At 53.4% G+C, this 26,751-nt stretch overlaps 14 protein-coding genes across 14 annotated transcripts; 6 read left to right on the top strand and 8 right to left on the bottom strand.

The window, feature by feature from the left end:
- Positions 1–1,170: 1,170 nt before the first annotated feature.
- On the bottom strand, positions 1,171–3,192 carry PG997_014838 (uncharacterized protein; the record flags this gene model as incomplete). The annotated part of the gene is made up of 7 exons (XM_066819152.1): positions 1,171–1,922; positions 1,992–2,156; positions 2,197–2,213; positions 2,294–2,469; positions 2,531–2,701; positions 2,759–2,985; positions 3,024–3,192. The coding sequence occupies 7 exons, from the start codon at positions 3,190–3,192 to the stop codon at positions 1,171–1,173; spliced, it is 1,677 nt and encodes a 558-aa protein (XP_066661340.1).
- Positions 3,193–3,847: 655 nt separating this feature from the next.
- PG997_014837 (uncharacterized protein) lies at positions 3,848–5,897 on the top strand (the record flags this gene model as incomplete). The annotated part of the gene is made up of 6 exons (XM_066819151.1): positions 3,848–3,971; positions 4,028–4,216; positions 4,272–4,331; positions 4,387–4,434; positions 4,486–4,641; positions 4,699–5,897. The coding sequence occupies 6 exons, from the start codon at positions 3,848–3,850 to the stop codon at positions 5,895–5,897; spliced, it is 1,776 nt and encodes a 591-aa protein (XP_066661339.1).
- An 861-nt stretch (positions 5,898–6,758) lies between these two features.
- On the top strand, positions 6,759–7,552 carry PG997_014836 (uncharacterized protein; the record flags this gene model as incomplete). Its single annotated transcript, XM_066819150.1, has 2 exons — positions 6,759–7,434; positions 7,545–7,552. The coding sequence occupies 2 exons, from the start codon at positions 6,759–6,761 to the stop codon at positions 7,550–7,552; spliced, it is 684 nt and encodes a 227-aa protein (XP_066661338.1).
- A 28-nt stretch (positions 7,553–7,580) lies between these two features.
- PG997_014835 (uncharacterized protein) lies at positions 7,581–8,162 on the bottom strand (the record flags this gene model as incomplete). The annotated part of the gene is made up of 1 exon (XM_066819149.1): positions 7,581–8,162. One exon carries the CDS (start codon positions 8,160–8,162, stop codon positions 7,581–7,583), a length of 582 nt encoding a protein of 193 aa, XP_066661337.1.
- A 662-nt stretch (positions 8,163–8,824) lies between these two features.
- PG997_014834 (uncharacterized protein) lies at positions 8,825–9,424 on the bottom strand (the record flags this gene model as incomplete). Its single annotated transcript, XM_066819148.1, has 1 exon — positions 8,825–9,424. One exon carries the CDS (start codon positions 9,422–9,424, stop codon positions 8,825–8,827), a length of 600 nt encoding a protein of 199 aa, XP_066661336.1.
- A 1,418-nt stretch (positions 9,425–10,842) lies between these two features.
- PG997_014833 (Alpha/Beta hydrolase protein) lies at positions 10,843–13,034 on the top strand (the record flags this gene model as incomplete). The annotated part of the gene is made up of 7 exons (XM_066819147.1): positions 10,843–10,974; positions 11,036–11,553; positions 11,612–12,050; positions 12,119–12,260; positions 12,323–12,439; positions 12,495–12,659; positions 12,727–13,034. The coding sequence occupies 7 exons, from the start codon at positions 10,843–10,845 to the stop codon at positions 13,032–13,034; spliced, it is 1,821 nt and encodes a 606-aa protein (XP_066661335.1).
- Positions 13,035–14,795: 1,761 nt separating this feature from the next.
- Positions 14,796–15,518, top strand: PG997_014832 (uncharacterized protein; the record flags this gene model as incomplete). Its single annotated transcript, XM_066819146.1, has 1 exon — positions 14,796–15,518. The coding sequence occupies one exon, from the start codon at positions 14,796–14,798 to the stop codon at positions 15,516–15,518; it is 723 nt and encodes a 240-aa protein (XP_066661334.1).
- A 325-nt stretch (positions 15,519–15,843) lies between these two features.
- PG997_014831 (uncharacterized protein) lies at positions 15,844–16,526 on the bottom strand (the record flags this gene model as incomplete). The annotated part of the gene is made up of 3 exons (XM_066819145.1): positions 15,844–16,063; positions 16,136–16,281; positions 16,404–16,526. The coding sequence occupies 3 exons, from the start codon at positions 16,524–16,526 to the stop codon at positions 15,844–15,846; spliced, it is 489 nt and encodes a 162-aa protein (XP_066661333.1).
- Positions 16,527–17,441: 915 nt separating this feature from the next.
- Positions 17,442–18,353, bottom strand: PG997_014830 (vitamin H transporter; the record flags this gene model as incomplete). The annotated part of the gene is made up of 5 exons (XM_066819144.1): positions 17,442–17,493; positions 17,567–17,690; positions 17,729–17,802; positions 17,868–18,075; positions 18,137–18,353. 5 exons carry the CDS (start codon positions 18,351–18,353, stop codon positions 17,442–17,444), a joined length of 675 nt encoding a protein of 224 aa, XP_066661332.1.
- Positions 18,354–18,996: 643 nt separating this feature from the next.
- PG997_014829 (uncharacterized protein) lies at positions 18,997–19,209 on the bottom strand (the record flags this gene model as incomplete). Its single annotated transcript, XM_066819143.1, has 1 exon — positions 18,997–19,209. One exon carries the CDS (start codon positions 19,207–19,209, stop codon positions 18,997–18,999), a length of 213 nt encoding a protein of 70 aa, XP_066661331.1.
- Positions 19,210–20,076: 867 nt separating this feature from the next.
- PG997_014828 (uncharacterized protein) lies at positions 20,077–20,999 on the top strand (the record flags this gene model as incomplete). The annotated part of the gene is made up of 2 exons (XM_066819142.1): positions 20,077–20,200; positions 20,269–20,999. The coding sequence occupies 2 exons, from the start codon at positions 20,077–20,079 to the stop codon at positions 20,997–20,999; spliced, it is 855 nt and encodes a 284-aa protein (XP_066661330.1).
- A 655-nt stretch (positions 21,000–21,654) lies between these two features.
- PG997_014827 (tagatose 1-6-diphosphate aldolase) lies at positions 21,655–22,612 on the bottom strand (the record flags this gene model as incomplete). Its single annotated transcript, XM_066819141.1, has 2 exons — positions 21,655–22,444; positions 22,530–22,612. 2 exons carry the CDS (start codon positions 22,610–22,612, stop codon positions 21,655–21,657), a joined length of 873 nt encoding a protein of 290 aa, XP_066661329.1.
- A 614-nt stretch (positions 22,613–23,226) lies between these two features.
- On the top strand, positions 23,227–23,786 carry PG997_014826 (putative ribose 5-phosphate isomerase RpiB; the record flags this gene model as incomplete). The annotated part of the gene is made up of 2 exons (XM_066819140.1): positions 23,227–23,624; positions 23,696–23,786. Coding segments are annotated over 2 exons (489 nt in total), but the record flags the coding sequence as incomplete, so codon positions are not given.
- A 31-nt stretch (positions 23,787–23,817) lies between these two features.
- PG997_014825 (fungal transcriptional regulatory protein) lies at positions 23,818–26,207 on the bottom strand (the record flags this gene model as incomplete). Its single annotated transcript, XM_066819139.1, has 7 exons — positions 23,818–23,917; positions 23,962–24,016; positions 24,072–24,746; positions 24,805–25,093; positions 25,255–25,925; positions 25,982–26,022; positions 26,095–26,207. 7 exons carry the CDS (start codon positions 26,205–26,207, stop codon positions 23,818–23,820), a joined length of 1,944 nt encoding a protein of 647 aa, XP_066661327.1.
- Positions 26,208–26,751: the final 544 nt, after the last annotated feature.

Genomic DNA, 26,751 nt, shown 5'->3' with positions numbered 1-26,751 from the left:
TAAAGGGTACCTTGATGAATCTACGTTACTTTCGCGAGACATTGAACACTTTGGGCCTAGCTTCAATGAGGATAAACAGAACTAAAATTGTATCCGGTCTAAACGGTACTCACAGTTGACCATACCCTGATGACCTCGCTGTCAATATACGAATAGACCGGCTCTAGTATCCCACGTGAGGTGAATGCTCTATATATATCGCTGATGTCTCTCATATTCGAATATCAGTTCTCTTCCGCACGCCATCGACAACGCAGACCCTCTCTGTTCTCTGTTTACGTATTACCAGAAGCCCACACCTGCATAATACGTTATTTCAAGATGACGACCACCAACACCCATCAGATCCTCATTTGGTGGCTTTCTATCCTCCTCGTAGCCAACTACGGCAATTGTTTGGCAGCACCAACGGCCAACAATCTTGAGCGGGGCACTGTCTGATTCCCGTCAGAGCCGGCGGTCTGTGAATGCACGATAACTGATGTAGACTGCCGCGGTCACAAGGCGAAAGGAACCAGAGCGACTATGAAATGGATACAGGGAAATTAATTCGATTGCACGTGCCAGTGCCTCTACGTGCCTTTCCTGGACAGCATGAAAGAGAAGGGGGGGAGGGGAAATAGCCGGGCCGCCGGCCAAAGCCCCGGACAACCGCGACCACAACAATACTGCTGACTTGCAGAAAGTCTGCGAGGCCAGATGAAGCCCGTTCTGTTCGAACCGGTCGCTGAAACCTGAGGGCATCTACCCATCAGTTGCAAATCCAATCACAAATGCCTTTACACTATCCCCTTGATGGTGACAACGCTGCTCCCACCATATCGTGTCGTCCTATATGGACTAGGGAATAACCAGTACCGTGAAATAATGTTTATTCAATTAGTGGTATAATGTTTATTCAGTTAGTAGTAGAAATCATACTACCTAGGCATTATACCAAGGGCAGCGTTGTCGCCATTAAGGGGATACTCCACAAGGCAGGCCACTTTCACATCTTGCTCCCCCAACATTCCTGTCCAACTTTACCATAAAAAATGACTATAGTCTCTTCTTGGTGCTCCCTGACATCGACTCCAGCTTATCAAAAGCTTGGTAAACGTGCCATGTGCAGCAACCCTCCGGGCAATTGGTCAAATTCCCTCCGTAACTCGACAGTCTCACAAGGACTGCTTAGCAGCAACTTGAATATGCCCCCGTCGGTCTGTTGCACTCGTTTACCAGCGTGGTTAGTGTCATGACAACTGTCATCATATCCGGCAGATGTTCTGAGCGTTCATACTCCTGGACGCCATCAATGAGGCAAAACACCGTCACCTCTGGCGGGAGCTTGTACATCAAGCACATGAATAGTCTGCACAGCTCGATCAGGTCCCCGTGTTCCAGTTTGGCTATATCCAGGCGGGGGTCGAGCTCGATCGTTGGTGCCGGGAAGTGCTCTACCAGCTGCTGCGCAAGGGATCGGATCATGACTACACCGCCGCTGTAGGCGTCTTCTCGTCGGTGCAGCCCGCAGAAGAACACCAGGCTGATGCATATCCCATCGACCGACTCGCTGTTGACCCTCAGTGTTCGCACCAACGTTGCGCATAGCACGGATAAAGGGGTCACCCTTCTGTCTATGGCGTCCGTGCTGTCAAAGTTGCCATGGACATGAAGTCTGTAGGATCCGCGAGTGGTCATCCAGTCGCGAAGCTCTCGAGTAGCCATTACCTGCTCGGCGCGCTCGCGATGTTCCAGAATGGCCTCTCCGCTGTTAAATAGCACGTTCTGGAGGTCCACCTCGTCGAGCAATGGGGCTGCCAGATGCGAGAGCAGCTCCGTCTTGGTCCATTGCACAGGACCGGGGTTGGGACTGGGAAGCAACATTCCGCTTGAGACGGTGTTTGGGAGCAGGGGAGTGGGTGTCAGAGGCCGCCAATTATCTATAGGACGTTTAGTATCTAGCAGCTCGTTCGTCTGAAGCAGGCGTGGGGAATAAATATGCGACGTACTCTCTCGGTCGCTCAGAACACCCAAGAATATGGTCAGCAGTTTAGCTATCCAGGCAATTTGCGCATTTCCTTGTAGCTGCCCGTTTAAGATTGCACCGAGGGTTTGATGCGTTGCCCAGTCGTTTTGCATCATGGTAGTGTGTGCCTGGCGAGCTGCATTACCATCTGGAAGAGAGGATAGTCAGCATCCATATGTAGGAGCCACCGGTGCGAGGAATGCCACTAGAGAATGCAGTTGGCAGCCATAGCTATAGGAATGCCATAGCGTGCTTCGGCTGCATGGATGTTAGAAAGTCGCACACCTGAAATCACGCGATGCTGGAATGACAGGGATGCCCTCCTCCAATTTCTCGGAGCAAACACTGATCTCTTTCAGGGCACGCAGGAGATTCTGTTGGTACTCCTCTCCATTGAGTATTGCAAGTCCCGCATGTTTGGCTGCAAGATATATTGTCAGCGCTCCTAAAGCCCTTTGCGACTAGAGCATGCGTTTCATGGTAAGGAGGCATGTTGCCTTGGGCGCTCGTGTAAAACCCAACAGCCTCCTCGATGGCTTTGAATACGGCAAGAACGAGATCGATTGACACTGCAAGAATGTTTTCATCTTTTGGGTACGACTTCATGAAAAAGTCTATTCGTATGAAAGTCTCTGGCAGATCATCAAAACCAGAATGAACTGTCTCGCGCACCGCAGCTGCCTGGCGGTATGCCTGTGGATTGAGTAAGTATTGTACATATGTCAAAACTTGGCAAACTGGGACTCTTACATCGACCAGAAGATCAATGGCGCCAACCACCGGCGAAGCTATCTCGATATCAGGGACCAATTTCATGCCTTGTTGAATTGGCACAGCCGCCTTGTCCAAAGAACGACGCAGCTTCCTCCTGAACTTCCCAATGTTCTGCTGGCCATTGTAGTGATCGTATTCCCTTCGCGCCATGTCGAGTTTTGCTTGGACATCCGCCCATACGCTGAGGTGCCGGATTCCCCATGCTGCCGGTATGGTCCACTATATGGCAGTGACTCCTGACTCAGGCGGCTCATGGCTTGAGGGAACACTTCGGTCCAGAAGCCCATCTCGTTGACAGAGCCAGGAGTTGGTCGGGATTGGGGCATTACAGGACCGGTAGGCATAGACATGACCGCGGATGGACCCATAAGTTGGACGAACTTGTCCTGATCAGGACTGTATCGACACATGCTGGCGTCCAGAGCAGGGTGGTACTCAGGTCCTCTGTTCTCAATGAAATCTACTGCTGGCCTGTGGAGGACAAAGACGGGCCTTGACTCGCCGCGTCAAGGACAGTCACCGGATTGATATCTTCGTCTGCCATCTGTGATATCGACTACGAGTGAGATAGCTGGGGGAAAATGGGCCAACAGGAGTAGAATGTGGGGAAACAATCAAGATATAGTTGTCAACCATATCAGCCGAACAGGGTAGCATTGCGTATGACGTTAGTTTCAGTATCAATCCTCGGTGAGCTTAGTGAACTACGAGGTGAACGAAAACAAAACTGGAATATAACAAATGATTCGTGCACAAACAAGGGGAAGCCTCCCTACCGTGCAGGCTGACTATGTCCATGGCCCCCAAACCCCGCTTCCACAACCCTTTCCATCATGCAGTCATCATCTGCCTTTCAACCAATCAAGAAGCCGAGTATTGTAAAAATCCATATCTAATGCACGCTACCATGCCCATCTATATCGCTAGCCTATACGCTCTAGACGACCAGTGCGACCTTCCCTGCTGTGATTACGCCAATATCTCCTCCGGCGGACATATGACATCAAGCTGGCGAACGAATTTTTAGAAGAATTGGCGCCCAAAACTCAGTTCCGGCCCCCATCAATGATTCTCTCGCCTCGTCCACTGGAGGAAGTTGCACCTGGCACTGAAGACGAACCAAGCGACGACAAGTTCCTTGTTATGACATACCGTGCTTTTGCATTTGTATTGCGGACGCGCAAATGGGGTAAGTCGATACCTCTAACCCAACAAGTTTCAACTGTTTTCTAACTCTATTTGAAGCCCAGCTTGACCTTACCTACCTGAGATATGAGAAGAAGGACTTGCGAGACTCAACGCTAAGTGCATTTGATCGCCTTGAGCTTCCTGGTGGCCACCGAGAGATGGTGAGGTCACTGGTCACTCAGCACTTTCGTGATAGAAGGGCTGCAGGGACCAAAGATGATCGAACAGATCTAGTTAGAGGCAAAGGTACGCTAAGCGACACAGCGTCAATACTATATCAGCTCTGACCGCAGTTTTCTAGGCAAGGGTCTTATCATGCTTCTCCATGGCGCTCCTGGGGTCGGCAAAACCACCACTGCCGGTGAGTATCTTTCGCACACGATATGATATACGTTCAAGTGCTGACGTTCCGATAGAGGGAGTGGCAGAGCTGTTTCAGAAGCCATTATTTCATATAACATGTGGTAAGTAGGAAAGCAATCCAAGTTTGACATGGTGTCGCTAACTCATTGTAGGCGACCTCGGAAGTACTGCCCGAGACGTCGAGGAAGAACTGGAGAAGAACTTTGCTCTTGCAAGCCGTTGGGGATGCATTCTTCTGCTTGATGAGGCTGATGTCTTCCTGTCTGCTCGCGAGCGTAAAGACTTTGAACGGAACGACTTGGTCGCTGGTAAGCTACCCCACACTAGATGCTTATACATAATGCTGATCTAATCCGGGACTGAAGTTTTCCTACGTGTGCTTGAATATTACACGGGTATCCTCTTTCTTACCACTAATCGCATTGGCGACTTCGATGAGGCATTCGCATCCCGAATCCACATGAGTCTCTACTACCCGGAGTTGGACGAGCTGAAGACCAAGAAGGTCTTCAAGCTCAACCTCGACCTCATCCAGGAACGCTTCGACTGGCAAGGGCGTACGATCACATTCGATGCATCATCTATCGAGGATTTCGCGGAGCACCATTACCGCGAACACAGATACAGCCGGTGGAACGGGCGGCAGATCCGCAATGCCTGCCAAACGGCACTGGCACTAGCCGAATACGATGCCCACGGCGGCCATGTTGCCCAAGATGACGACGGCACGAACGTCAGTAGCATCGTTGTCTTTTTACAGCCCCGCCATTTCCGTCTCGTGCAGACGGCGTACCTGGACTTTGGTCGCTATCTCGGCGATATCCGCGGCACGCAAGGAGACCGCCGCGCCATCGACTACGGCCTGCGCGCAAAGACCCACACCCCCTACCAGACGAATGAGCCCAGCTACTCTTCGGATATAGGAGGTGCAGCGGGCCTGAACATCAACCGTTATCAACCGAGCCCCATATCACATGGGTACAGTTCCCCTTACAACAACCACAACTACCAGCCCCAGGGAAGCAATGCAGTTGATCCACCCAATCGTCAAATGAACCAGGGGGATCTCAGTGGCAGCGGGGGTGCGTACACGGTGAACGCGCCCACAGACATGGGACAATCACTCTACAGACGTCACGCGCCATCACAAGGTCAACTTCAGGAACCAGGTGGTATGATGCACAACACCCAAGTGAATCCGCAGAGCCAAGGCTACTCATACTCTGGAACTCAGCCAGGACAGATGGAACCGAGACTTTATCAGGCGCACAGTCAACAGGACCCTGGCCGGACCTGGAGCAACATTGGGCCTGTGTTGAATAAAGGATATCCGCCAGATGCGGGGCCTCAGCAAGGACAATCGCAGTTGTCGAGCTCCCAATGGCAAAACCCCCAAGGCCAGCAGCAGCAGCAAGGACAGCCACTATATCGTTACAGTAACCCGCAACACGTTGGCGGAGCGCAGATCGCTATATCCGGTGCGGACTTCACTGGGCAGAGCCAGGCCTCGTTTGGCGGACAGGGCGGTGCTCCCGGTGCTGCTGGTAGTAGCCAAGGTGCATAGCAACGTTGGGTAAGCCATTTTGGACAGAGCAGCATCTGTCTGGAACAACGTATTTGGTATGCAATCGAATTGACATCTTTTCTAGGTAGGTAAGAAGGTTTAAATATGCTTAGTTGGGATAAGGTTATGCTATTGGTTGTTATCCCATGCTGCGCAGACACTAGGACGAAACGCAAATTGGATTGGCTTTTCTTTTCTTTTCACCCACTCGTTTATTCCACGGTCATTATTGTGTGCGGATGGAGATGTACGTAGGGTATTGAAATAAAACCATAGCTGCAATGACGAGTCATTGTCTCGCACTTTAGGTGGCTGAGTGAACGTGACATATGCCAGATGATGAACACTTTTGGCTACGCCGCCTTTATTTGTCATTCGTTTACAGGGCACAGTCTAGCGCTGAAGTAGTGGATGCGCCCATGAAGTTTAGGCAGGGATTCAGCGCACCGGCTCGGTGGTCGACCATTCAGCATTCATCTGGCTTAGCTGCTTTAGTGTTAGCGTATAGCACCTGCATACTTGGCTGATGTTAGCTAACAGAAGCGTACTTTTACCATATTTGAGATCTCCAGATAGCCTCATATGCTGGCTTACTCACAGCCACAACTGAGCATTACAACAACTTGCGTATTTGGAATAGAAAGAAGAAGAAGAAATTGACCACACAGGGGATTGGCATGCTTGCGAAACTAGACTATATAACCACCATATGTAGATCTCAAAATACAGAACCAATATCCTGTGACCTCAAGCATCAAAGAGTAACAGTCACTACCAACCAGGACCAATCCCTGCCCTGCTCTCCAACAGTCTACTTCTCTTCAATCGAAAACAAATCATCCATATCGCACCTTCACCAAAATGGACAAAGAAATCGCCAAAGCCCAGAAGATCCTCAAGTCCTTCACCAAGGACGGCGTCGACTTGGGCTCCACCACCCCCTCGCCCAACTCCGACGCCAGCAAGAAGAGCAAAAGCCGCGCCAAGATCCCCGCCGAAGTCATCCAGCAGGCCAAGGGCATCGCCATCTTCACCACGGTGCGCGCGGGCATGTGGGTGTCCGGCTCCGCAGGCTCAGGCGTGGTCATGGCGCGGCTCCCCGACGGCAGCAACAGCTGGAGCCCGCCCTCGGCCTTCAGCGCCTACACCGTCGGCGCCGGCGTGATCCTGGGCGCGGACCACACCGAGTCCGTCTGCGTGCTCAACACGGACGAGGCCGTGCGGGCCTTCGCTCAGGAGAGGTTCGGCTTTGGCGCGGGCTTGTCCGTGACCGCGGGCCCCGTGGGAGCGGGGACGGCTTCGCTGCACGGGGCCAGGGATCCTGTTTGGATATACTCCAAGTCCCGCGGCATCTTCCTCGGCGCTCAGGTGGATGGGACGCGGTTCAATGCGCGCGACGATATCAATGAGGGGTTCTACGGGGAGGAAGGCATCACGCCGGAGAGGATCTTGCGGGGGAGGTCAAGGCGGAGCTGGAGGGGGCGGCACAAGGGATTTTTGGGAGCGCTTGATAAAACGCGCTTGTGTATTGGCCGCCGTAGATTATTGTTTCTTGTTTGCTTTTGTTTTGGTCCCCATTATCCTGTAGATACAGTCCACTCAATGCCATATCCCACACAAATGATGTTACCATTCTCGCATATACAGTCTGCTAGTACCAATGGAGAGTTCAAAATGCGTTGTCTATGTACATTGAGGTGTTTCGGGACGCGAATCGCACTCGTGGTCGTATTCTGGGGGCAACTCGTACTCTTGTTCATCCCGGCCTTCCCACATGACCTCTGTGATCGGTACCACCTCTGGGTTTGCACCATCAGGCTGCGCCTGCCCACCGGCAGGGGCTCCTTGCCGCTGTATCGGCACGGTACGGTTCACGTACCACTCGACGGGGCGCGATATGATGCCGATGTAGTGCTCCGCGGCGAAACTAATCCAGAACGACAGGAAGAAGACGAAAGGGACGGTCGACCAGACGCGGAACGAGACGATCATGAAGACGATGGTGTCAGCCAGTAGGGATACCGAGCCGGCGACGACGGAATACCAGTAACGGGTGCAATCGTTTATTACGCCCGGGTATAGGTATCCAAGTACGAATGTAGTCCAGATCAGCTGCCCAATGCAAGCAAAGAACGAAGCGGGGCCGTAATCCTCCCCGGAAAACGCGTCACATCCAGTCACTATGGCCAGGATGATGAAAACAAAGCCGGTAGATGCTATCGCGAGGATTCGTTTCCGTAAATCGGCCCGCAGAGCCGTCAACATTTCGGTTTGGTTCATAGTGCCAGGGATGTTCGATATGAGCTTCTGCTGCAAATCCAGTAATGCTGGTACTTGGTGGGGGAAACGATGGTGAAGTGAGATCTGCAAAATCAGAATGAGCGTGAGTGGGTTTGAAGTGTACGTGCAAAGACGAAACGGGAATATCTATTTTATTACGGACTCCAGCCATTGGCAGAAGGATCTCCTTTACGTAATGCATGGCTCCCTCACTTGCAAGAACCATGTGTTCAGCACTTGTGCGGACAATGAGAATTTTCCAACTGACAAAAGCCCCAAACGGTCCGACTTTTGAAGTTTAAAAGCCAAAAACGTACTCGCCATAGAAATATTTTCTTGAAATTTGTTCATTCTGTGGGCAACTTGCTCGCTTTTGCGCTTGTTCTTCTCCTCTAACTTTGGTCCATCGCCCAGCAAGCCTAGCAAGCCCAGTAGCCCCCCACCCCAAATAAGTGACCAGGGACGAAGATCACGCCTGGTACATATGCATAGGTTGTTGTTGCGCTTTTCGAAATGACAGGCGTCGAGATGGTTTATATAGCCCAGCATATGCGAATCCATAAAGGAGTAGCGACCGGATTGTGTGGTTTGATATATCGAGCGCGGGGTAGGCAAAACGGTCCATCCTGGCTATTAGCAGCAGTGACCTATGTAGATACGCTCAATGGCTTCGGTGCATCGACAGAGCTGGATTCGTAACCTGGTGGGAGATCCGATCCCCGTTCATCCCGTCCCGCCCAAGTGACCGTCGTGAGCGGCACTACTTCTGAACTGAGATCCGAAGTGCCGGGCTGCGTTTGCGCATTACCCTGTGTCCTTGGCTGCTCCTTCGCCACTGCCAGCTTCACGCACCACTCGACGGCGTCCGAAATCAATCCCACAAAGTATTCAGCCGCAAAGCTGGCCCAGAAGGACAGAAACAAGACCAAGGGCTTCGTAGCCCAGGTGGAAACCGAGACAAGGAAGAAGAAAATACTCTCTGCCACCAGGGTGATAACACCGGCGAGCAAACAGTGGAGGATCCGACTGGGTATTTGTTCCATCAAGAATATCAATGCTAAAGCGCTCCAGGTTATCAAGCCCCAGACAGCAAGCCCTGCAGCAACGTCCAGATTTGGCACGGAGAGTGCCGAGCAGACGATAGGAGTGAGCATGGCAACCAATATGAGTATGCTTAAAGCGGCGCCAAGGATCGTATTCCGCAGAGCAGTATGCTGCTCTTGCAAAGGAATGGGTCGGTCATCCATTTTGCTAAGCGTGAGGACTGTAAATTGTGAATATCACAGTGTTGGTATTGTGATAGGTGTAAGGCAGTTGTAAAAGTAACAAACGCGACAGCAGTTTGGGGTTGTTGAAGATATTTATTGGATGTGGGCTATTTTAAAAATCAAAGTAACAATGGCGCGATATCCGGCACTTAATAAATATGAATTGCATTTCTGGGCAAGTGAGTCTCCGTCGTGTAATTCCCCGTCCTACTTGAACCTTGTCCCTGTTACCAGGACAAACAGCCAGTCAATACGCAGGACGCCCTTTCGAACCGTCCATGACATGGATCTTGTGAAGCATGTGACGCTTTAAAAACCCTAGCCGTGGAATGGTCTTCTTTGAGTTTACCATTGCTGCTGGTAACTTGCTCACTCTGTTCCATTCTGTATGTTCAGTGGCAGACAGCCAAGCAACCAAGTTTGAAAAAGAATGTTGCGACCAAAACCGCAACTCTTAAAACGATGGAATCATGTAGAACAGCTCTCGAGTATTCGTGTAGGTGCGAAGTACGATATCAAACTGGTTTGCCGGAAATGGGGATGGGAGAAGAGACAGGAATTATCGTCTGACCTGACGCGCGCTGCTTCTCGAACGAAACATGGCATCGACCAGATTGAAAAAGATATCGACATGGAAGAGTGGTGGAAATGAGAAGGTTGCGGCGGCCCATTAAGCCACTTAGCTGTGCATTTACCACTGCGACAATTGACATAGAGCATTGCCAGTGACGTAGAAGCATTAAAAGATGCGAATCCCAATCGAATGATTGATAAGTAGGTGTTCGCCAGACTGAAATGTGCGATACTAGGGACTCGGCGCAGGAGGCACCGAACTTGCTGAGCCTTGCTGTTGCTCTATTTTAAGAACACCAGTGGCTTCACGATGCCAAGACACCAACGCGGGGCTCGTCTACTGTACGAATAACTGCTCCACTGGGGCTGAAGCCTGAGCCGCTCGGATGCTTCCCCAGGCGACCAATCAGACGAGACCTCGTCACTGGGATCCGCACTGGTCAACCATACTAGCTCTCGGCTAGTCTCGTCGTCTAATCCTTCAAATTTCCATCCTTCACACGAAAAGAGGCGCCGCTTTGAATTTCAGCTTATTAGTCGCACCAAGTTGCAGATCTGAACAAGATCTGGAAGCCTGGACTAGCGGCCTTTCTCCACACGCATGTAAGCCCAAGCCCCAGACTTGCGACGAGACTTGCGTAGTTGTAGCGATTGTCATCATGGCACTGCAATTTCAATGCGTACATACTATGCTTACTAGCTATCATATCATACCTCTGTCTAGTGTAGCGCGAACATATAAGACGTCAAGATGTGACTGGACATAGAAACTGTTCTGACCAAACTGCTTCAACGCACCGTAATCTGTTAGTGTTAATATCATCATGGCTTTCACTACACTGGTGGCCGCAGCTCTGGCTGCAGCATCCTTCTGCAACGCCACCCCCGTCGGTCGTCCTGGACACCTGAGCGTCAGGTCGCCTTCCGATCCGAAGATCACAATTGACTTCAAGGAGGCAAGTCTTCGGAAGACTCATCTTCGGTCTTCTCGTCTCGACTAACTGGTTACTTATGTAGACGCACATCTGCGAGACCACGCCCGGCGTGAAGTCCTACTCCGGCTACGTGAACCTCCCCGCGTCCGCGTCCGAGGGCCGGGCTTACGACATCCACACCTTCTTCTGGTTCTTCGAGTCCCGCAAGGACCCCGCCAATGCGCCGCTCTCCCTCTGGCTGCAAGGCGGACCCGGTGCTCCCTCCGTCAACACGGCCGTCGGCGAGAACGGGCCCTGCCGAGTCGCGCCCAACTCGCGAGACACCGTCCTGAACCCTTGGTCGTGGAACAACGAGGTCAACATGCTATACATTGACCAGCCGGTCCAGACCGGATTCTCCTACGACAGGCTGATCAACGGCACCATCAGCGAGCCGGATTCTCCGTTCCAAGTTACTCAGCACAAGTCCATGGAGGGCGTCCAGGTCAACTCGACGAACTTGGCCGGTGTCTTCTCGTCCCAGGATGAGCTGTCAACGGCTAACACCACAGCCACTGCTGCCCATGCTGCATGGCAATTCATGCAGACGTGGATGACTGAGTATGTCACCATGTTTCATCAAAAGTTTAAAAGGTCTACAACTAACTTGGCCGACTAGGTTCCCGCACTACAAGCCCAAGTCCAACAAGTTCTCCATCTGGTCCGAGTCCTACGGCGGACACTACGGCCCCACCTTCGCCTCCTATTTCGACAAGCAGAACGCCCTCGTCGCGTCCAAGAACATCAGCAACGCCATCCCGCTCAACGTCGAGACTGTGGGCCTCATCAACGCCTGCCTCGACGCCGAGGTCCAGATCCCGTTCTACCCGGAGACGGCTTACAACAACACGTACGGCCTCCAGATCATCAACGAGACCGTCTACCGGAAGGCCGTCGAGAGCTGGCCCCAGTGCCAGAAGCTGATCCACCAATGCCGGGCCTTGGAGGCGAAGAAGGATCCGATCAACACTGGTTCCAACAATGAGACGAACACTGCTTGTGCTGCTGCGTTTGGTACTTGCTTCAAGACTATGCATGACCCTTACAACCAACTTCTTGTAAGTGCCTCCGGAAGCGGGTCCCTAAACCGCTAGAAGATGAGTATCGGCCGCTAACTGTATCATAGCACAATGCATTTGACCTCACGTCTGCCTCAATAGGCTCATTCCCTCCCAAGTTTGCCGCTGGGTACCTGAACTCGAAAGAGGTGCAGGACGCCCTCGGTGTGCCGCTCAACTTCACTGGTTTCGCAGCAGGAGTCAGTAATGGTACGCACACTTTTCATGCTCTAGCATCTCAAAAGAATAGTTTACTAATGCAACTTCTGTAGTTTTCACCAAGACTGGCGACTTCATGCTCGGTCACAACGTCGCAGACCTGGGCCGTCTTCTCGACAAGGGTGTCAAGGTGGCCTTCATGTATGGCGACCGCGATTACCAATGCAACTGTAAGTTCATAAACCAAGCCAACGGAATATCCGTGTGTACTGATCACCAAACCAGGGCGAGGTGGCGAGGCTATCAGCTTGAACATCAGCTCAAAATACTCCGCCGACTTCCGCAAGGCGGGCTACACGGACCTCAAGACCAACAAGGACAACGTCGGCGGCATGGTCCGCCAGTTCGGCAACCTCTCCTTCACGCGCGTCTACAACGCCGGACACGAAGGTACGTAATTACATCAACCAACCGTCCCTCCTCAAGCACGGATGAACTAACAACTGCATCCCAAAAGTCCCCTGGTACCAGCCCGAGACGGCCTACGAGATCTTCCGCCGCGTAATGTTCAACAAGGACGTCGCGACCGGCAGCAAGTCGACCAAGGGCTGCAAGACGCCGCACGGCACCACGGGACCCACCGACATCTCGGGCGTCAAGAACAAGCTGCCCGAGCCGCACAAGCCCGAGTGCTACTTCTGGGACATCATGGAGACCTGTATGCCGGATCAGGTCAAGATCATCAAGAGTGGCAAGGCCATCTTCAAGGACTTCATCATGATGGGCTACGTGGCGGCCAATGGTACATCGGTGTATTATCCTTAGGCTTGTAGCATTTCCTAGTGGATGTTTGCCAGGAGTTGGATAGGCGTTTGTGTTACACTCTGACTCACTGGTTGGTTATAATAGAATCAAAATTAGAATACTATCACTAGCCTGAGTCATTGTTGTTCCATTTCCTACCCGGTCGATGAGATAGTCTGACCTGAATAATAGGCAATCAGCCACCAACTACAGATATCCAAAGAGCAGCATCGAGAAACTTGGATACCGTTATAGACGATACATATGTGAGTTAATGTGAAGCTGGTTTGTGCTGACCATATAAACGTGTTCCATCTCGCATCATGGTTATTTTGGTCTGCGTAATGATGGCCTAACTGTCAATCTCAGCTCAAGAAGCCACATCACAAACATTAACGAGTGTATGCCTAGATGATGCCACTTATGCAACATATGACCCATTCACTCAGACTTGTAAAGGTAGATTTACAGTCACGCCATTGTGCTTTCGGGAGGCTTGGTGATCCCGTAGGGTCAACGGGCTCGCTGGGCATGACTCTACACGGCAGCGTCATCGCAGCTGTGCTCGTTGCTGCTGCTTTTCGTGATGACTCAAGGCTTCCAGTTGTGTCATGAGGCTGGCACTGATCGTTTGCATCTGCTCGGCCCCTTTGTTCTGGTTTGTTTCAAGCTTGATGATGCGTCTATAAAATCTTTGAATTGGTGCGGAGGTCTTGCATCATGGGATCTCTCTTGTCTCTTTAATAGGCCATCAATGATTCATTAGATACTATCCATGCTGTTGTAGCCCCGTCAGTCTACTACAGATGTCACCCATCGTTCGAACTGATAGCCGGTTTGTAATAATGCAAAGTCTGCAAGTCTTTGGTATGTAGTGGTGAAGCCCGCGTGTAGGCTAAACACTGAATATGCTGGACCGATCGTTGGCGTCAGCTATGCCTTGCTTAACCCTGTGGGAGGCCCTTTGATGGAGGCCATGGGCAGCTGCCTCGACAGCCATTGCTACTACCTGGCTTACCCGGACGGCGAGGCCCAAAAGTGGGAGTGGCACTGCTACTAGAACAGTCACTGCGAGCGTATCTGCCGCGACCAGAAACTCAACCCGCATCTACATGCCACTGTGGGCTATTTAAAAAATTCAGTGGTACTGGCCTGCCTCCATTCGATACTGCTAGTTAGGCTAGGCTGTAGGTACTATTTTTCCAATGCACAGCTAGATTGTTGAGGTGGGGCGTTTCTCATTGTCGTCGTTCCGGCATGTATTCACTTGAACAGATAGAACAATCATTTGAAGTACCTTGGATTTAGGGCATTGACAGCCTGTGTTCCTGATAAGACTTACTGCACTGGCCATTTGCAACCAAAGCAACCTTTCTACATCACATTGCACTGGAACCCATCAGGTTCAAAGTAGAAAGCACCATTTCTTTGAAATAATCCAGTCGCACAAAGTTCAACAACAGTAAACTACCCAGAAACATCATTAAACAATTCCAAATCAAAATGGAATTCAGCGCATCCTCTGAGACTGGTAAGACCAAATATTCCTGCTTTATACATCCGATCGTCTGATGCCGCTGTCTAACGCATGCATTACAGGAGATGGCCTTGCAAACTTCGGCGCCTTGCTGGCGGCCCTGGACGAAGGCGGCACATCCATCACGTTTGAAGGACGACAGCCAGGCCAGCGCTACATGGCACCGGGCCCTCCCGCCAGAGTAGCCGATATGGAGAACAACCTCGTTCATCGCCATCGTGCCGGAACTGGCACTTCCCCCGACGATGATGCGAACCAGGGCGTCCAGCAGCAACTCGTGTCGTCGATCCGACCGAGCCCCCGCCTACGAGGGGAATGCTCTTCACTGGCGGAACATTTCTGCAGACATCCCCGAGGAGGAAAACTGCAGCGTGTTCGTCACGGGCTTGCCGAGCAACATCGGCTACTTTGACCTCCTACAACGAGTTCGATACGGCCACATTGTCCAGTCGCACATCAACCCCCCGACTGGAAATCACTACGGCGCAGCGGCCAAAATCGTCTTCTGGGACAGAGCCGGTGCCGGACGTTTCATGGCGGCAGTCAGACATCGAGAGGTCGCATTCCTCGGCTGTCGCGTCCGAGCAACGTGGAACCGAGTCCGAGTCGCTCCCCAAGACCCTGCTGACCTCACATCCTCGAGAGTCGTACGAGTTCAAGGTCCTCGTGAGATCGTGAACGAGCAGGCGATCTGCGTGTTCCTATGGAGTCACTTCTATTTTGACTTGGAGGAAATCGTCACCATCGAGCAGGGCCAGGAAGGCAGCATTCTGGAGATTCGCTTTGGCTCGTTCTGGTTCCAGAGCGAGAACGCATTTCGTTTTCTCCGAGAGAATCATCCGGATCGGCAAAGCATGATGGTAGAGTGGGCTCATGACCCTGCAACTCTGCCGATGCCCAGATCTGAGATCTTGGTGAATCGATGTCAACGCTTCTTGCAGGGACAAGCAGTTGGAAAAGGCAGATGAGGAACGACCGAAAACTTCACAAGATGAAGGAAGGCGCTTTGCAATCAGATTTCACATGGCTGGTCAATACAGCTAAGCAGTACCAGTCTGCTGATCAAGGAACCTGACTGAAAATGGTCTCGAATGCCATAGACACATAGATAGTGGCTTCAATTAAGAGACCATAACCATACCAATATGTGATTTGAGTGTAAGCCCATCGTGTAATTGCGATATACGGAGTAGACAAAGGCTGCCCCACGCAACAACAACCAACTCTCTAGCAGTCAATCAACTACTGAAGAAAGGAAAAACATTGTTTGTACCCTACTATCTCGCCCAGCCCTCATTCGACGATACTAGACTCGCCCGAAGGTAGCCTGGAGAAACACGCGAACGACTTGATCATGCCCTGTAAGTGGTAAAGCTGTAGATCCCAGCTCCTGTAATCTGTTCCAGGGAAGAAGAGTGCCTTCGCATTCTCAGCATTATTGATCTTGAGGTCGCAGTCCATGGCGGGCTTGCAGTCGACTTCGGCGGCCGGAGTAATGGACGGGCATGGCGTCCTGCGAGATGACGAATTGGTCAAGTTAGCAGATAATAATGAATGGAAGGAGATGATGCGGGCTGCCACTCACGTGTATGCATAACAGTCGTACCAGGTCTGGTGCGGCGTCAGGGTTCTCGCCTGAGTCCAAGAGCCCGCCAAGTCGTAGCACTTCTGGAACGCAAAGGTATTGGGGTAGCAGTCGCCGGTGCCATTGCCGCCAGAGCAAAGCTTCATCTGTACGTTGTATTCTCTCATGTTAGCTTCTCTCATGTTAGCGTCAGTTCCGGGCGTCCAGGCTTCGAAAATGGGAAACTTTGGCTTCGAGCTTCGGAAAGAAGTAAAGAGGTTGCACATACATCGGCACGGCGCGTACATGGCTCGTCCCCATCACGGGCGTTCAGGTGGCCGTGGTCATGCCCGTAGCTAAGCTGCGAGCACGTAGCTAGCAGCAGGGCAATTGAAGGAACAGCGGACTTCATGATGGGATGGGTCGGCTCAAGTCGGTGGCTATGGAATCAAGTGAATGAATACCAATGCTCTTGGAACTCGGAGCGAAGGTAGTTGTCCTGGAAGCTTATATGTGCACCTAGAAACTCTATCCCTTGCGTTGTTGGTTGTTAATGAGCCCAGGGCTGTGGGGATTACGGTCTGGCGATTAGTGGCCATTAGTCTCAAGAGCGAACCTCTGCAGTTCCTCATTTACCGACGTTGCGTTCTGTTGCGGTTGCACCTGAAGGGCACCTCAAGGTGACGAAGCAATGTCATCGCATGTAGTTGGTTCCTTAATTGCCGTGAGTGAAAGAAGCAGTTTGCTTGAGTCTCCGAACAGCCCGGAAATGCTTTTGTTCATCGAGGTGATTCTATGTTTGAAAAAGTACTGTCCGTCCTCTCAACCCCGGCAGCTAACCCCTGTAGATCTTGGGGTCTAGCAGGCGGAGTCCCTTCCAGACAGCTTGATTAGGTAGGCAGCGCTTTGGCCCTGATAAGCATTTTCAGGTCGTACATCGCTTCGTTTCTCTTGCCAATTCTCGAGCGGTCAAGCCAATGCCCTGTCTACTCTGGCGAACTAATCGCCCCCTGGCATGGTAATTTACCCGGTTCTTGTTGGTTTCGACCAGATTGTCACCTCGCTTAAACGCTTATCAGGGAACTATCTGTTCTCTTGCCTTCTAGCGACACGACTGAATTGATGTACTTGCGTTGACTGAGCTTCCTGTGCACGGCAATGGCCGATGATGCCCAAGTTTCTGTGGTCTTTCATTCCACAGCGTGCATAGCCACATAACACATTGAATTGTAAACGAGTTATATCATTAATTAAAGATAGAAAATTGAACAAATTTGGATATCATATACAGAGCTTCGTTGATCGTGAAGAGCCTGGGAATGGATTCCTAGCGCCTGGCGGTAGGTCTCTTGAGGAGAACGAATAGCGCGAGGTAAGCACTGTGAAAACGTTAGTCATAGTCCGAAAGGAAGCAGCACAAAATGTCAATGATGTGAATGCGTTGAGACTTACACGACACCGGTAAAGCAAAGACCGGAGATGACTCCAAAGCCCATGAGGTACTTTGGCGAGTCCTTGGATGGGAACAGGTACGACCCGTAGATTTGAGCCAGGTTTCCTGCAATTGCTGCGTTAGCTGATGTTCACACAGAAATACTTGTATTGGGATGTTACATACCATAGCATTCACGAATGCAAGGCTGATACCGCGAACCTCGGCAGTCATTGTCGTGAAAGTAGAGCTTGCACTGTAACCAGATAGTCAGTAATCGTTGTCATATGCCAAAAAGACCAATCATCATGGTTGACTTACTATGCCAGCGAGAGACCGTTGGAAGCCCAGAGACCCGATGCCATGATGACCAGCAGAGCATACCGAGCCTTGAAGTCGTACACGGCGCAGGTGATGATGGCACACAGGCAGGCCACGCCCATGCAGCAGCCCAGAACCAAGCCTCTCCAGCGGGGGTACTTGTCCATGAAGACGACAACAACAATTGTTACGACGAATGCGACAACATCTAGCAATGGAGTGTTAGTACTCGTTATCAATGTCGGTATATACAATTATGGAAGACTTACAGATAGGGATGGTCATGTACTGAGCGTTAACAGTGGAGTAACCAAGACCAGCAACCAGAGTCGGGTAGAAGTAGGACAGCGTGGACGAGCCAACCACAGCCATGTAGCCGACAACGAAAAGCCAGACCTTCCAGTCGGTGAGAGCGACCTTGAGGGCCTGGAAGTGAGAAAGCTTGGGGCGGTCCTCGCCGCCGTCGAAGCGCGAGGGATCGGCCATGAGACGACGGATAGCCAGCTCGCGCTCGGGTTCCGAGAGGCGCTTGGTGTTGGCCGGGAAGTCCATGAGGATGAACGAGGCGATAATGGACCAGCCGGCGGTGGCGACGCCCTCCACGATGAACAACCAACGCCAGCCCGCGAGACCATGGGCACCATCCAGTCCTTTCGTGATGGACCCCGCGATGAGGCCGCCGAAGGCGCCGGACAGAATGGCGGCCGAGATGTAGACGCCGAAGCGGCGGGCCTGCTCGTCGGGCTTGTACCAGCTGGACAGCAGAAGCAGCATACCCGGGGCGAAGCCAGATTCCAATAGACCGACGATGACGCGCAGGCCGATGAGGGCGTGGTAGCTTTCGATGAAGGCCATGCCGATGGTGGCGCAGCCCCAGAGGAACATGATGGCGGGCAGGAAGATGGACGGCTTGGTGCGGGCGAGGATCATGTTGGAGGGCACCTCCCAGAGGACGTAGCCGATGAAGAAGACGATGAGGACGATCGAGTAGCGGTCCGAGGTCAGGTCGAGGTCTTTGTCCATGCCGGCGATCTTGGCGTTGCCGATACTGTGGTGCGAGAAAACGACGGATGTCAGCGATTTCGTCCCATCGTGATGTACAGAACACAGTCAGGGGGTCTTCCTCAACTTACTTCGTCCGGTCCATGTAGCTCAGCAGGTACATGAGCCACATTGTCGGGAGAATGTAGAGGTCAATCTTGCGAACCAGCTTCCGCTCCTCCTCGGTGTCGGGCACATAGGCCTCGGCGTACTCATGTTGGGACTTGGGGTCCTTCATCGTGCCGGATTCCACGAACTCCTCGTGCTCTCCTGAAGCCTTGTCTAAATGTTTGTTATCCATGTTGAGGGCTTGGCGGCTCATATAGGGAAGTGATTTGGTATGGAAGGCTGCCTGCCGTCAATGAGCTTGAGGTATTTGTGGGTGTGGAGGGTAGAGGCGAGGTTCTTGTTTATCATCTGCGCTCGACAGAATGCAGCCAAGTCTTTATAATCAATTCAGCCTTTGCTTTTTCTCAATCGATAGATGACCGCAGGGCTCACGAGACAGGCCAAGCTACTGACGGGTAGACTTCCAGCCTTGATGTCCAGACAGTCGGGACCCAGGAATCTTGACATTCCAAGATTTCGGCCTTTCCCCATACTATCTTCCCCAGTTTCCATCATGACCCACCATGGCGTGGTGATATTTCTCCCACACGGGGTACGGGGAACCACCCTTGCCCCCGCATGGTGTGCTGACTCGTGTTGCAGTGAGCTTGGCATGCAGCTGAGTTGGGGTGGAGACTTGGCGCGGAACGAGGACAGCATCGCATATGCAGGAGCCCCTGGCCGCGTCTCGAGGCCACTCTAGTGGGATCTGGTGACCAGATGTGCCCCGAGACGACGGCACCGGCTAAGCGTATATCCACACTCTGTCGACTAACCGTTACAATATTGCCAATCCAGTCGCATACTGGCGCAAATTCCCCGCAGCACGATTGGGGAAGAGCTAGTCGTTAGAGGCTGCGATGGAAAAAGTGTAGATATATCTTGCGAGACTATTTCGCACTGATTACTGACAGTTTTCATGTTAAGCACTTTTAACTCGATACCCTCAACTCTCATTCATATTACAGTCTTCCGCTTCTAAGCAAGACTACAATCCGCATCCATTGAAGCCCAGAATCATCACCTCGACTTCAGCATCTCTTCTTCCATATTACACACCATGTCTCCTTCTGCGCTAGACTCAGCTGCGAGCGGCGATGCTCACGTGGCGGATAACTACCCCTCCACCCTGCCCCAAGCTGGCCACAACTGGCAAATCACTCTCCAAGACAAGGTGATTGCAAGTAAGTCTTATCCCTCATTCATACTCCGCGACACTTGAGCACAGGCTGACCGCAAACGCAACTTCCAGTCACCGGCGCAAACCAAGGAATCGGTCTCGGCCTCGCCGAAGTGTGTCTCGCCAACGGCGCGGGCAAGGTCTTCTCCATGGACATCAGCCAACCGGGCGACGACTTCGCCGCCCTGGCCAAGCAGAACCCAGGCCGCCTCGAGTACGTGCAGACGGACGTGACGGACGAAGCCTCGGTCAAAGCCGCCATCGACGAGGTCGCGGCGCGCGGCGGCCGCTTCGACGGCATGATCGCCAACGCAGGCGCGACCAAGCACCAGCCCGCGCTCGACTTCACGCTCGAGCAGTTCGAGCGGCTGTACAAGCTCAACGTGACGGGCGCGTGGCTGTGCGCCACGTACGCGGCGCGCAAGTTCATCGAGCTCAAGACGAAGGGGTCCGTCGTCTTCACCGCGTCCATGACGTCGTACCGGCCCAACCGCGCCGCGCCCTCGGCGCCCTACGGCGGCACCAAGGCCGCCGTCCGCAACATGGCCCACACGCTCGCCATGGAGTGGGCCCAGTACGGCATCCGCGTCAACAGCATCAGCCCCGGCTTCGTCAAGACCGCCCTCACCTACTACGTCGAGACCAGCCCCGACTGGGACCTCAAGATGAAGTACTACGGCGGCATGCCCCGCCTGGCACTGCCGCAGGAGCTTGGTGGCGCGTACGTCTATCTGCTTTCGGATACGGCGACGTATACCACGGGTATCGATATCCCCATAGCCGGCATCGTTGGCGCTTGGTAAAAGAAGGACAGAACTGCATAGAGGCGTTTTGGGGTTTCACATCATGTAAATATTATACGTCCAATAGAAAGGTATTAAAAACAATACCAGTCCCACAGCATCACAAAGGCCACAAGCATTTCTCAAGAAATCGCTGCTAAGTCTCGTCTCATATCAATGTCTACACCACTTCTACCCTAGTTTCACGATTGCGACTTACACCTGAATGTCGTCTGCCCCCACATCGAGTTGATGTTACGCCCGCTAAGCCCATAAGGCATGAAACACTTACATGACAAAACTTACTGTGGCACGGTCGAATTCTGCGGCTGAAGGAGAGGCAAAACCCGACAAAACCACAGAACAAAACATACAACACCGAGGATTCCCAGGTCGTCACCGACCCTAGTACTAATTCGGCTCTCTGTTGCTTATATATGGGAGAGCGGACGGGATCCCTAGGATTCAGCAGGATATGGTCGTATGTGACAGAAAGGCCAAGTAACAGGCTCTATATACTGTTGGTGTTTACGCCCGGGGCGTAATGAGTCTGGGGCCAGGGACATGCCCAGTCACAACTGCATCTTCACAGCGTTCGGGATCAGAGATAGAACTCTAGGACGTGATGGAACTTGCATCAAATAGTTATAAATTCATTAAGCCGGGCACCGTATCCTTATGCCTTCCCCGCCGACCCCGTAACATCCATCTGCCACTCCATCAGCTTCTGTATCGCCTTGGTCCCCTCCTCCATGAACGTCGTGAGGCTGGCCGTCGCCGCCTGCGCCTTCATGTACGCGAGGTAGTCGTCCAGCACCAGCTTGTTGACGTTGATCTTGCTGCAGCCGCCCTGGATGCAGCGCTTCATCACGTCCTCGGGGAAGTCGTTGGTGCCGTGCAGCACGATGCGCACATCAGTATCTTTCGACGCGGACAGCTTGGCGCGGATCGCGGCCAGCCGGTCGTACTCGAGCACGGGGCCCCGCGCGCCGTACTCGCCGTGCACGTTGCCGAAGGCGGGCGCGAGGAAGTCGATGCCCGTGGCCACGAAGTCGTCGACCTGCTCGGGCGTCGTCAGGGCGCCCTCCAGGTCCGCCGTGTCCGCGATCCCGTCCTCGCCGCCCTCGATGCGGCCCGGCTCGGCCTCGGTGCAGATCTTATGGGTGTTGCAGAACGCGACGAGCTCCTTGGTCTTGGCCAGGTTCTCCGCCATCTCGTAGTGGCTCATGTCGACCATAATGGAGTCGAACGGCAGCTTCTCCGCCGCGTGCCGGATCAGGGCCGCGTCCTGCGCGTGGTCGAGGTGGATGGCCACCGGCACCAAGGCGGCGCGCGCCGCTTGGGCTGCGGCGTGCACCAGCAGGCCGTCGCTGTAGGTGATGGCCCAGGGGAAGACTTGGATGATGAGCGGGGCGCGCTTGGCCTCGGCGGCGCGGATGAAAGCGAGGATGCACTCGATGTTGTAGCTGCGAAGGGAGAGTATGTCAGTCAAAGAGCAACACCAGCCAAAACGACAGACAGTCAAGTGGTGGCAGGTGAGATGTAACTTACGCTATGGGCGCGACGACGCCATATCCGCCCTTCTCGGCGTCCGAGAGAATCTTGTAAGTCCTGTTGTCCTTTTTCCACTCCATTTTGGCAACCGTATATTTGTCGTCGTAAATGTTGATCAATCGGGTCGGTGAAAGGGGTGGATAGGAAGAGTCTCAACTGTCAACGCTTATCGTCAACTTCCCAAAGTTTCCAACAAGTCGGGCATCGTCGCATCATTAAGCTCGTTCGTCATAACGCATATTTGAGAATTCGGACGAAGCCCGAAAGTGCCTGCCGCAGTGCCGCTGCCCCACCCCCAGTGTTGCATCGACCTGCATGGCCCCCTTACCGCTCCCCCTCATGACCCCAACTCGATCAGGGGTAAGAATGGGAATTCCAGATCTCGCCAAGTTTTCCCCGCATGTGGAGTCTGCATCGCGTCTCGAGGCACACTCGCTCGGCTAAAGGTCACAACGCCCAATACCCTCCGTACGAGGCAAATGACACCTCCTGCCGCCGCGGGCCTGTCTCATGACGTGCGAAAGACTTCAGCAATGCGAATTAGCATAATAGCCTCAACACCACCCCCGCATCGTCGTTTTTAGCTAGCTATCCTTTGAGTAATAAATCCTGCCCTACCAGAATCCCGTACTGCCAATCAATTATCAGTCCATAATTATCACAAAGCACATTATCTCATCTACCTCAAACTCAAATGACGTCGATTAACAAACTCCGAATCGCCATCGGCGGCGACGATGCCGGCTTCGAGTACAAGGCCAAGCTGGCGGCGGACCTGGCGGCGGACCCGCGCGTGGCCGAGGTGATTGATGTCGGACCCAACTCGTCCAGCGACAAGACGCCCTACCCGCAATATGCCATCGCGGCGGCTGAGCTGGTGGCTTCCGGCAAGGCCGACCGGGCGCTGCTCATCTGCGGCACTGGTTTGGGAGTCGCCATCAGCGCCAACAAGGTGGCGGGAGTACGAGCAGTGACGGCCCACGATAGCTTTAGCGTCGAGCGCGCGGTGCTGTCCAACGATGCGCAGATTCTCTGCCTCGGGCAGCGGGTCATTGGTCTGGAGTTGGCCAGGCGGTTAACGAAGGAGTGGCTGTAAGTGTCCTTGTCCCCTGCCCATCATCAAGCATGCTGTATCGAGAGCGAGGCACTGACAGATTACCTAGTGGTTACACATTCGATCCCACATCGGCATCCGCGGCGAAAGTGCAGGCGATCAACAACTACGACATGCAGCGCTCACATACTGTGGCTGCGGTATGATGATGACGAGAGATGACGTGTTTCACTACGACACTCGAGCCCACTCGGCCATCAGGTCATCGCGAAGCGCCGCCATCGGCCAGCCCGTCCGGGCTTCGCAGGCGTCGATCAGAGATAGGATGGCCCTGCGCTTTTTCTTCCTCTTGCACGCATAATCCAGCTATTATACCACCATGTATCAGCAACAGGAGCACACAAGTCATGGTTCTGGGCCTGTCTGGGAACTGGGGCAGCAAGGAGTTTTAATGGCACTTAACGATGTAGAGAATACGAACTCACCTCCAAATAAACACTGCGCGGACATGATCTGGCTCCCCTCATCTCTCAGCTCCATGGCGATACCACATATCGTATTCACAGCTTCGTGCAGGATCTTCTGCGTTTTGAGATATCCGTCAAACCCGGACGAGACAACTGGGCGATGCAACGTGATAAGGATCCGAATAAAGTTGTATATCTGCATCGAGACGGCGAAGCGAGGCGGATGGATCCATATCGGCGCAAACACGCTCTGCAAATCGACCGCCGCCGTGGGCAACGGCTGAAAGCTAGGTCCGAGGTGCATCTTCCAGCGCTCGAGCTCCGACAAGAGGGCTTCCCCGAGGTAGGCTCGCTTCTGCGCCGAGTTATCGCCGCTCCCGCTGCTGCCGCTGCCGCTGTCGCTCTTAGCGCAGTAGTTGACCGTCTGGGACAGGAGGTAGACGATGCGGTTCGCCAGCTCGTCTTGGGTCAGGTCCGGGTAGTCCACCAGGGGGCGCCAGAACGAGAAGCACCGCCGTCGTTCCCGGAAGGCGGCCCAGATGTCTTGGCGGAGCCAGGCCCACCACACGGACTGCCGCAGGCCGCCGGAGACGCCGTTGACGTTTTGCGAGCGCTGGATCCAGAAGACGCCCTTGAGGTGCCGCTTCCAGTTGCTCTTCGAAGAATCAAGCATCTCGTACGTTGAGATTACCACTACATAGCCACCACCGCTTGATGTTAGTATACCGGCATGCTTCATACACTCGCTTACGGGAACTGCTTGGGACGGGGAGGGACGTCTTACGAGCAGTAGCCAGGAGCTCCTCCGAGTGCGTATATGATTCGTACTGGAGAGCGATCTGGAGGTAGTGTAGCGTCTCGTAGTAGTACTGCACCGCCATGCTGGATGGGTCTGACTCTGATGATGACGGATGAGCGACAACAGCATGGCCAGCAGTTTGCAAGGACGTGGCACGATGTCGCGCGCACAGTGCCAAGATGGCTTTGGACAAGCCAACATTTCGTAAAGCAAGTCTGATAGCGTGTGTGGAAAAGTGTTTCTATGCAAGATAGTAAGCATCAACAGACACATTTGGTATGTTCACATATGATACCAAGAGATAGAGCACCTACATGAGGGTCAAACAGATCCAGCTTTCGGGGAGATCGCATGTTAGCAATTACAGAGTACGTTTGAGGATTACCAGTAAGGCTCGCTTACCCATTGGCTGGCTCTCTCCGCAAAGACTCGGAACAGGTAAGCTTCCTCCGACGTCAGTTTGATGTCTTGGTCGAGCGACCAAGCATGCCGCTCAAAGGTGCCCACCAATGACGGAACCGTCGTCGTGACATCACCACCGGCGATGGGCTGGTTCTCGGTACCAATCGGCCGCGACTCAGCATGGGTGTGGCTAGCCGACGACGACGAATCCTCCTCGAACGGGGCCGGGCTCGGGGCCAATGAGAAGTTGGCGTCGGCCTGGGCCGCGTCGGTCGCCAAGAGGTCGAGCCAGCGGTTCGAGGCCATGTCGGCCGTCAGCTGCTCCGAGGCCACCGTGTCCGGCGAGCGCGCATACTGGTACGACTCGGCTATTGTCATGAGCGAGGGGGCGGGTGGACCTGCGTGTGGAGAAGACGCCGGGATCGAAGCCGGGGCTGGCACGGGTCGAGGTGGATGTGGTGACGAGGAGGCAGCCTCCGCCAACATGTGGAATGGATTCGAAATCGACTCCCGCCTCTCAGGTAGAGCGAGTCCAGAGGCAGACCCCGCCGAGAGGGACGGGTCGATGCTGCTGGCTTGGCTATATTGCCGCGGCGCGGCGGGGTTGCGACTTGCTTCTTCGCTGTAGACACAGGCGCGGCTCGCGATGGAGCAGGGCCCGCAGGTCGGGACTGTCGTGTCGTCATCAGCTCCAGTTCAGGGCCTTCGAGACCATGGATAAACATACGATTCTCGTCACATTTCTTGTGTCTAGACCGACACGTCAAGCTACAGATAGATAGATTCAGCTATAGGTGCCTATTGCTATGCCTGACAAGTGCTATTGGCGACGGGACCTACCATCCAGTCCTAGTGCGAAGCCCTCGAGACCTCGACTTGCGCATGCGCTTCGGCTTCGAAGACTGCGAGCCGTCCGTTTCCAGACTCCGGGCGGGAGTATCGCGGCTATCCATGTTATGGTTCGATAGTGCCAGTGATAGTACGAGATAAGAGCGCGCGCCAATTGACGCTCCGTTCTGGGGCTAGGGGATGAAACAATGGATGAGCAAGCTGACTCCGGTATGATCTGTCCAGGCGGATGATTCCTGGCGAAACGAGGATGCAGAGGGAGAAGTTCTCGTCTCGGGGGGCTTTGGTCAATTCGCCCGGGACAGGGCAAAGGGCACGCCAAAAGGGGATGCGAGCTATTGGCGAAAATGTTGCTGCAGGGGAAGGCACAAACCCCAACACCATTCCCCGCAAACTCCAACCCCAGCTTTTTCATCGTCGTATCAGCTCCGCAATAGCTACCAGGCCGCAATCCATAATGGCACCTGACTCGTGCACTTAGTGCTACCGCCGTCACCATTACCCGCACCCTAATGCGGAGATTCCCAATCTGGCAATGCGAGATGGAGCTAGGCTGCGTCCTGCATCGCATTATTCCCGACCACTATGCGCGCTCTCTCCTAGACAAGAGTACTGGGTCAGTTGCCGCCAATTGACTCGAAACGCGGG

The sequence above is a fragment of the Apiospora hydei genome, assembly GCF_038363865.1.
Source record: "Apiospora hydei strain CBS 114990 chromosome Unknown utg000010l_segment0_segment0, whole genome shotgun sequence".
In the NCBI taxonomy this organism is placed as follows: Eukaryota; Fungi; Ascomycota; class Sordariomycetes; order Amphisphaeriales; family Apiosporaceae; genus Apiospora; species Apiospora hydei.
The sequence above is the reverse complement of the archived record's forward strand: the minus strand, read 5'-3'. Positions and strand labels throughout refer to the sequence as shown.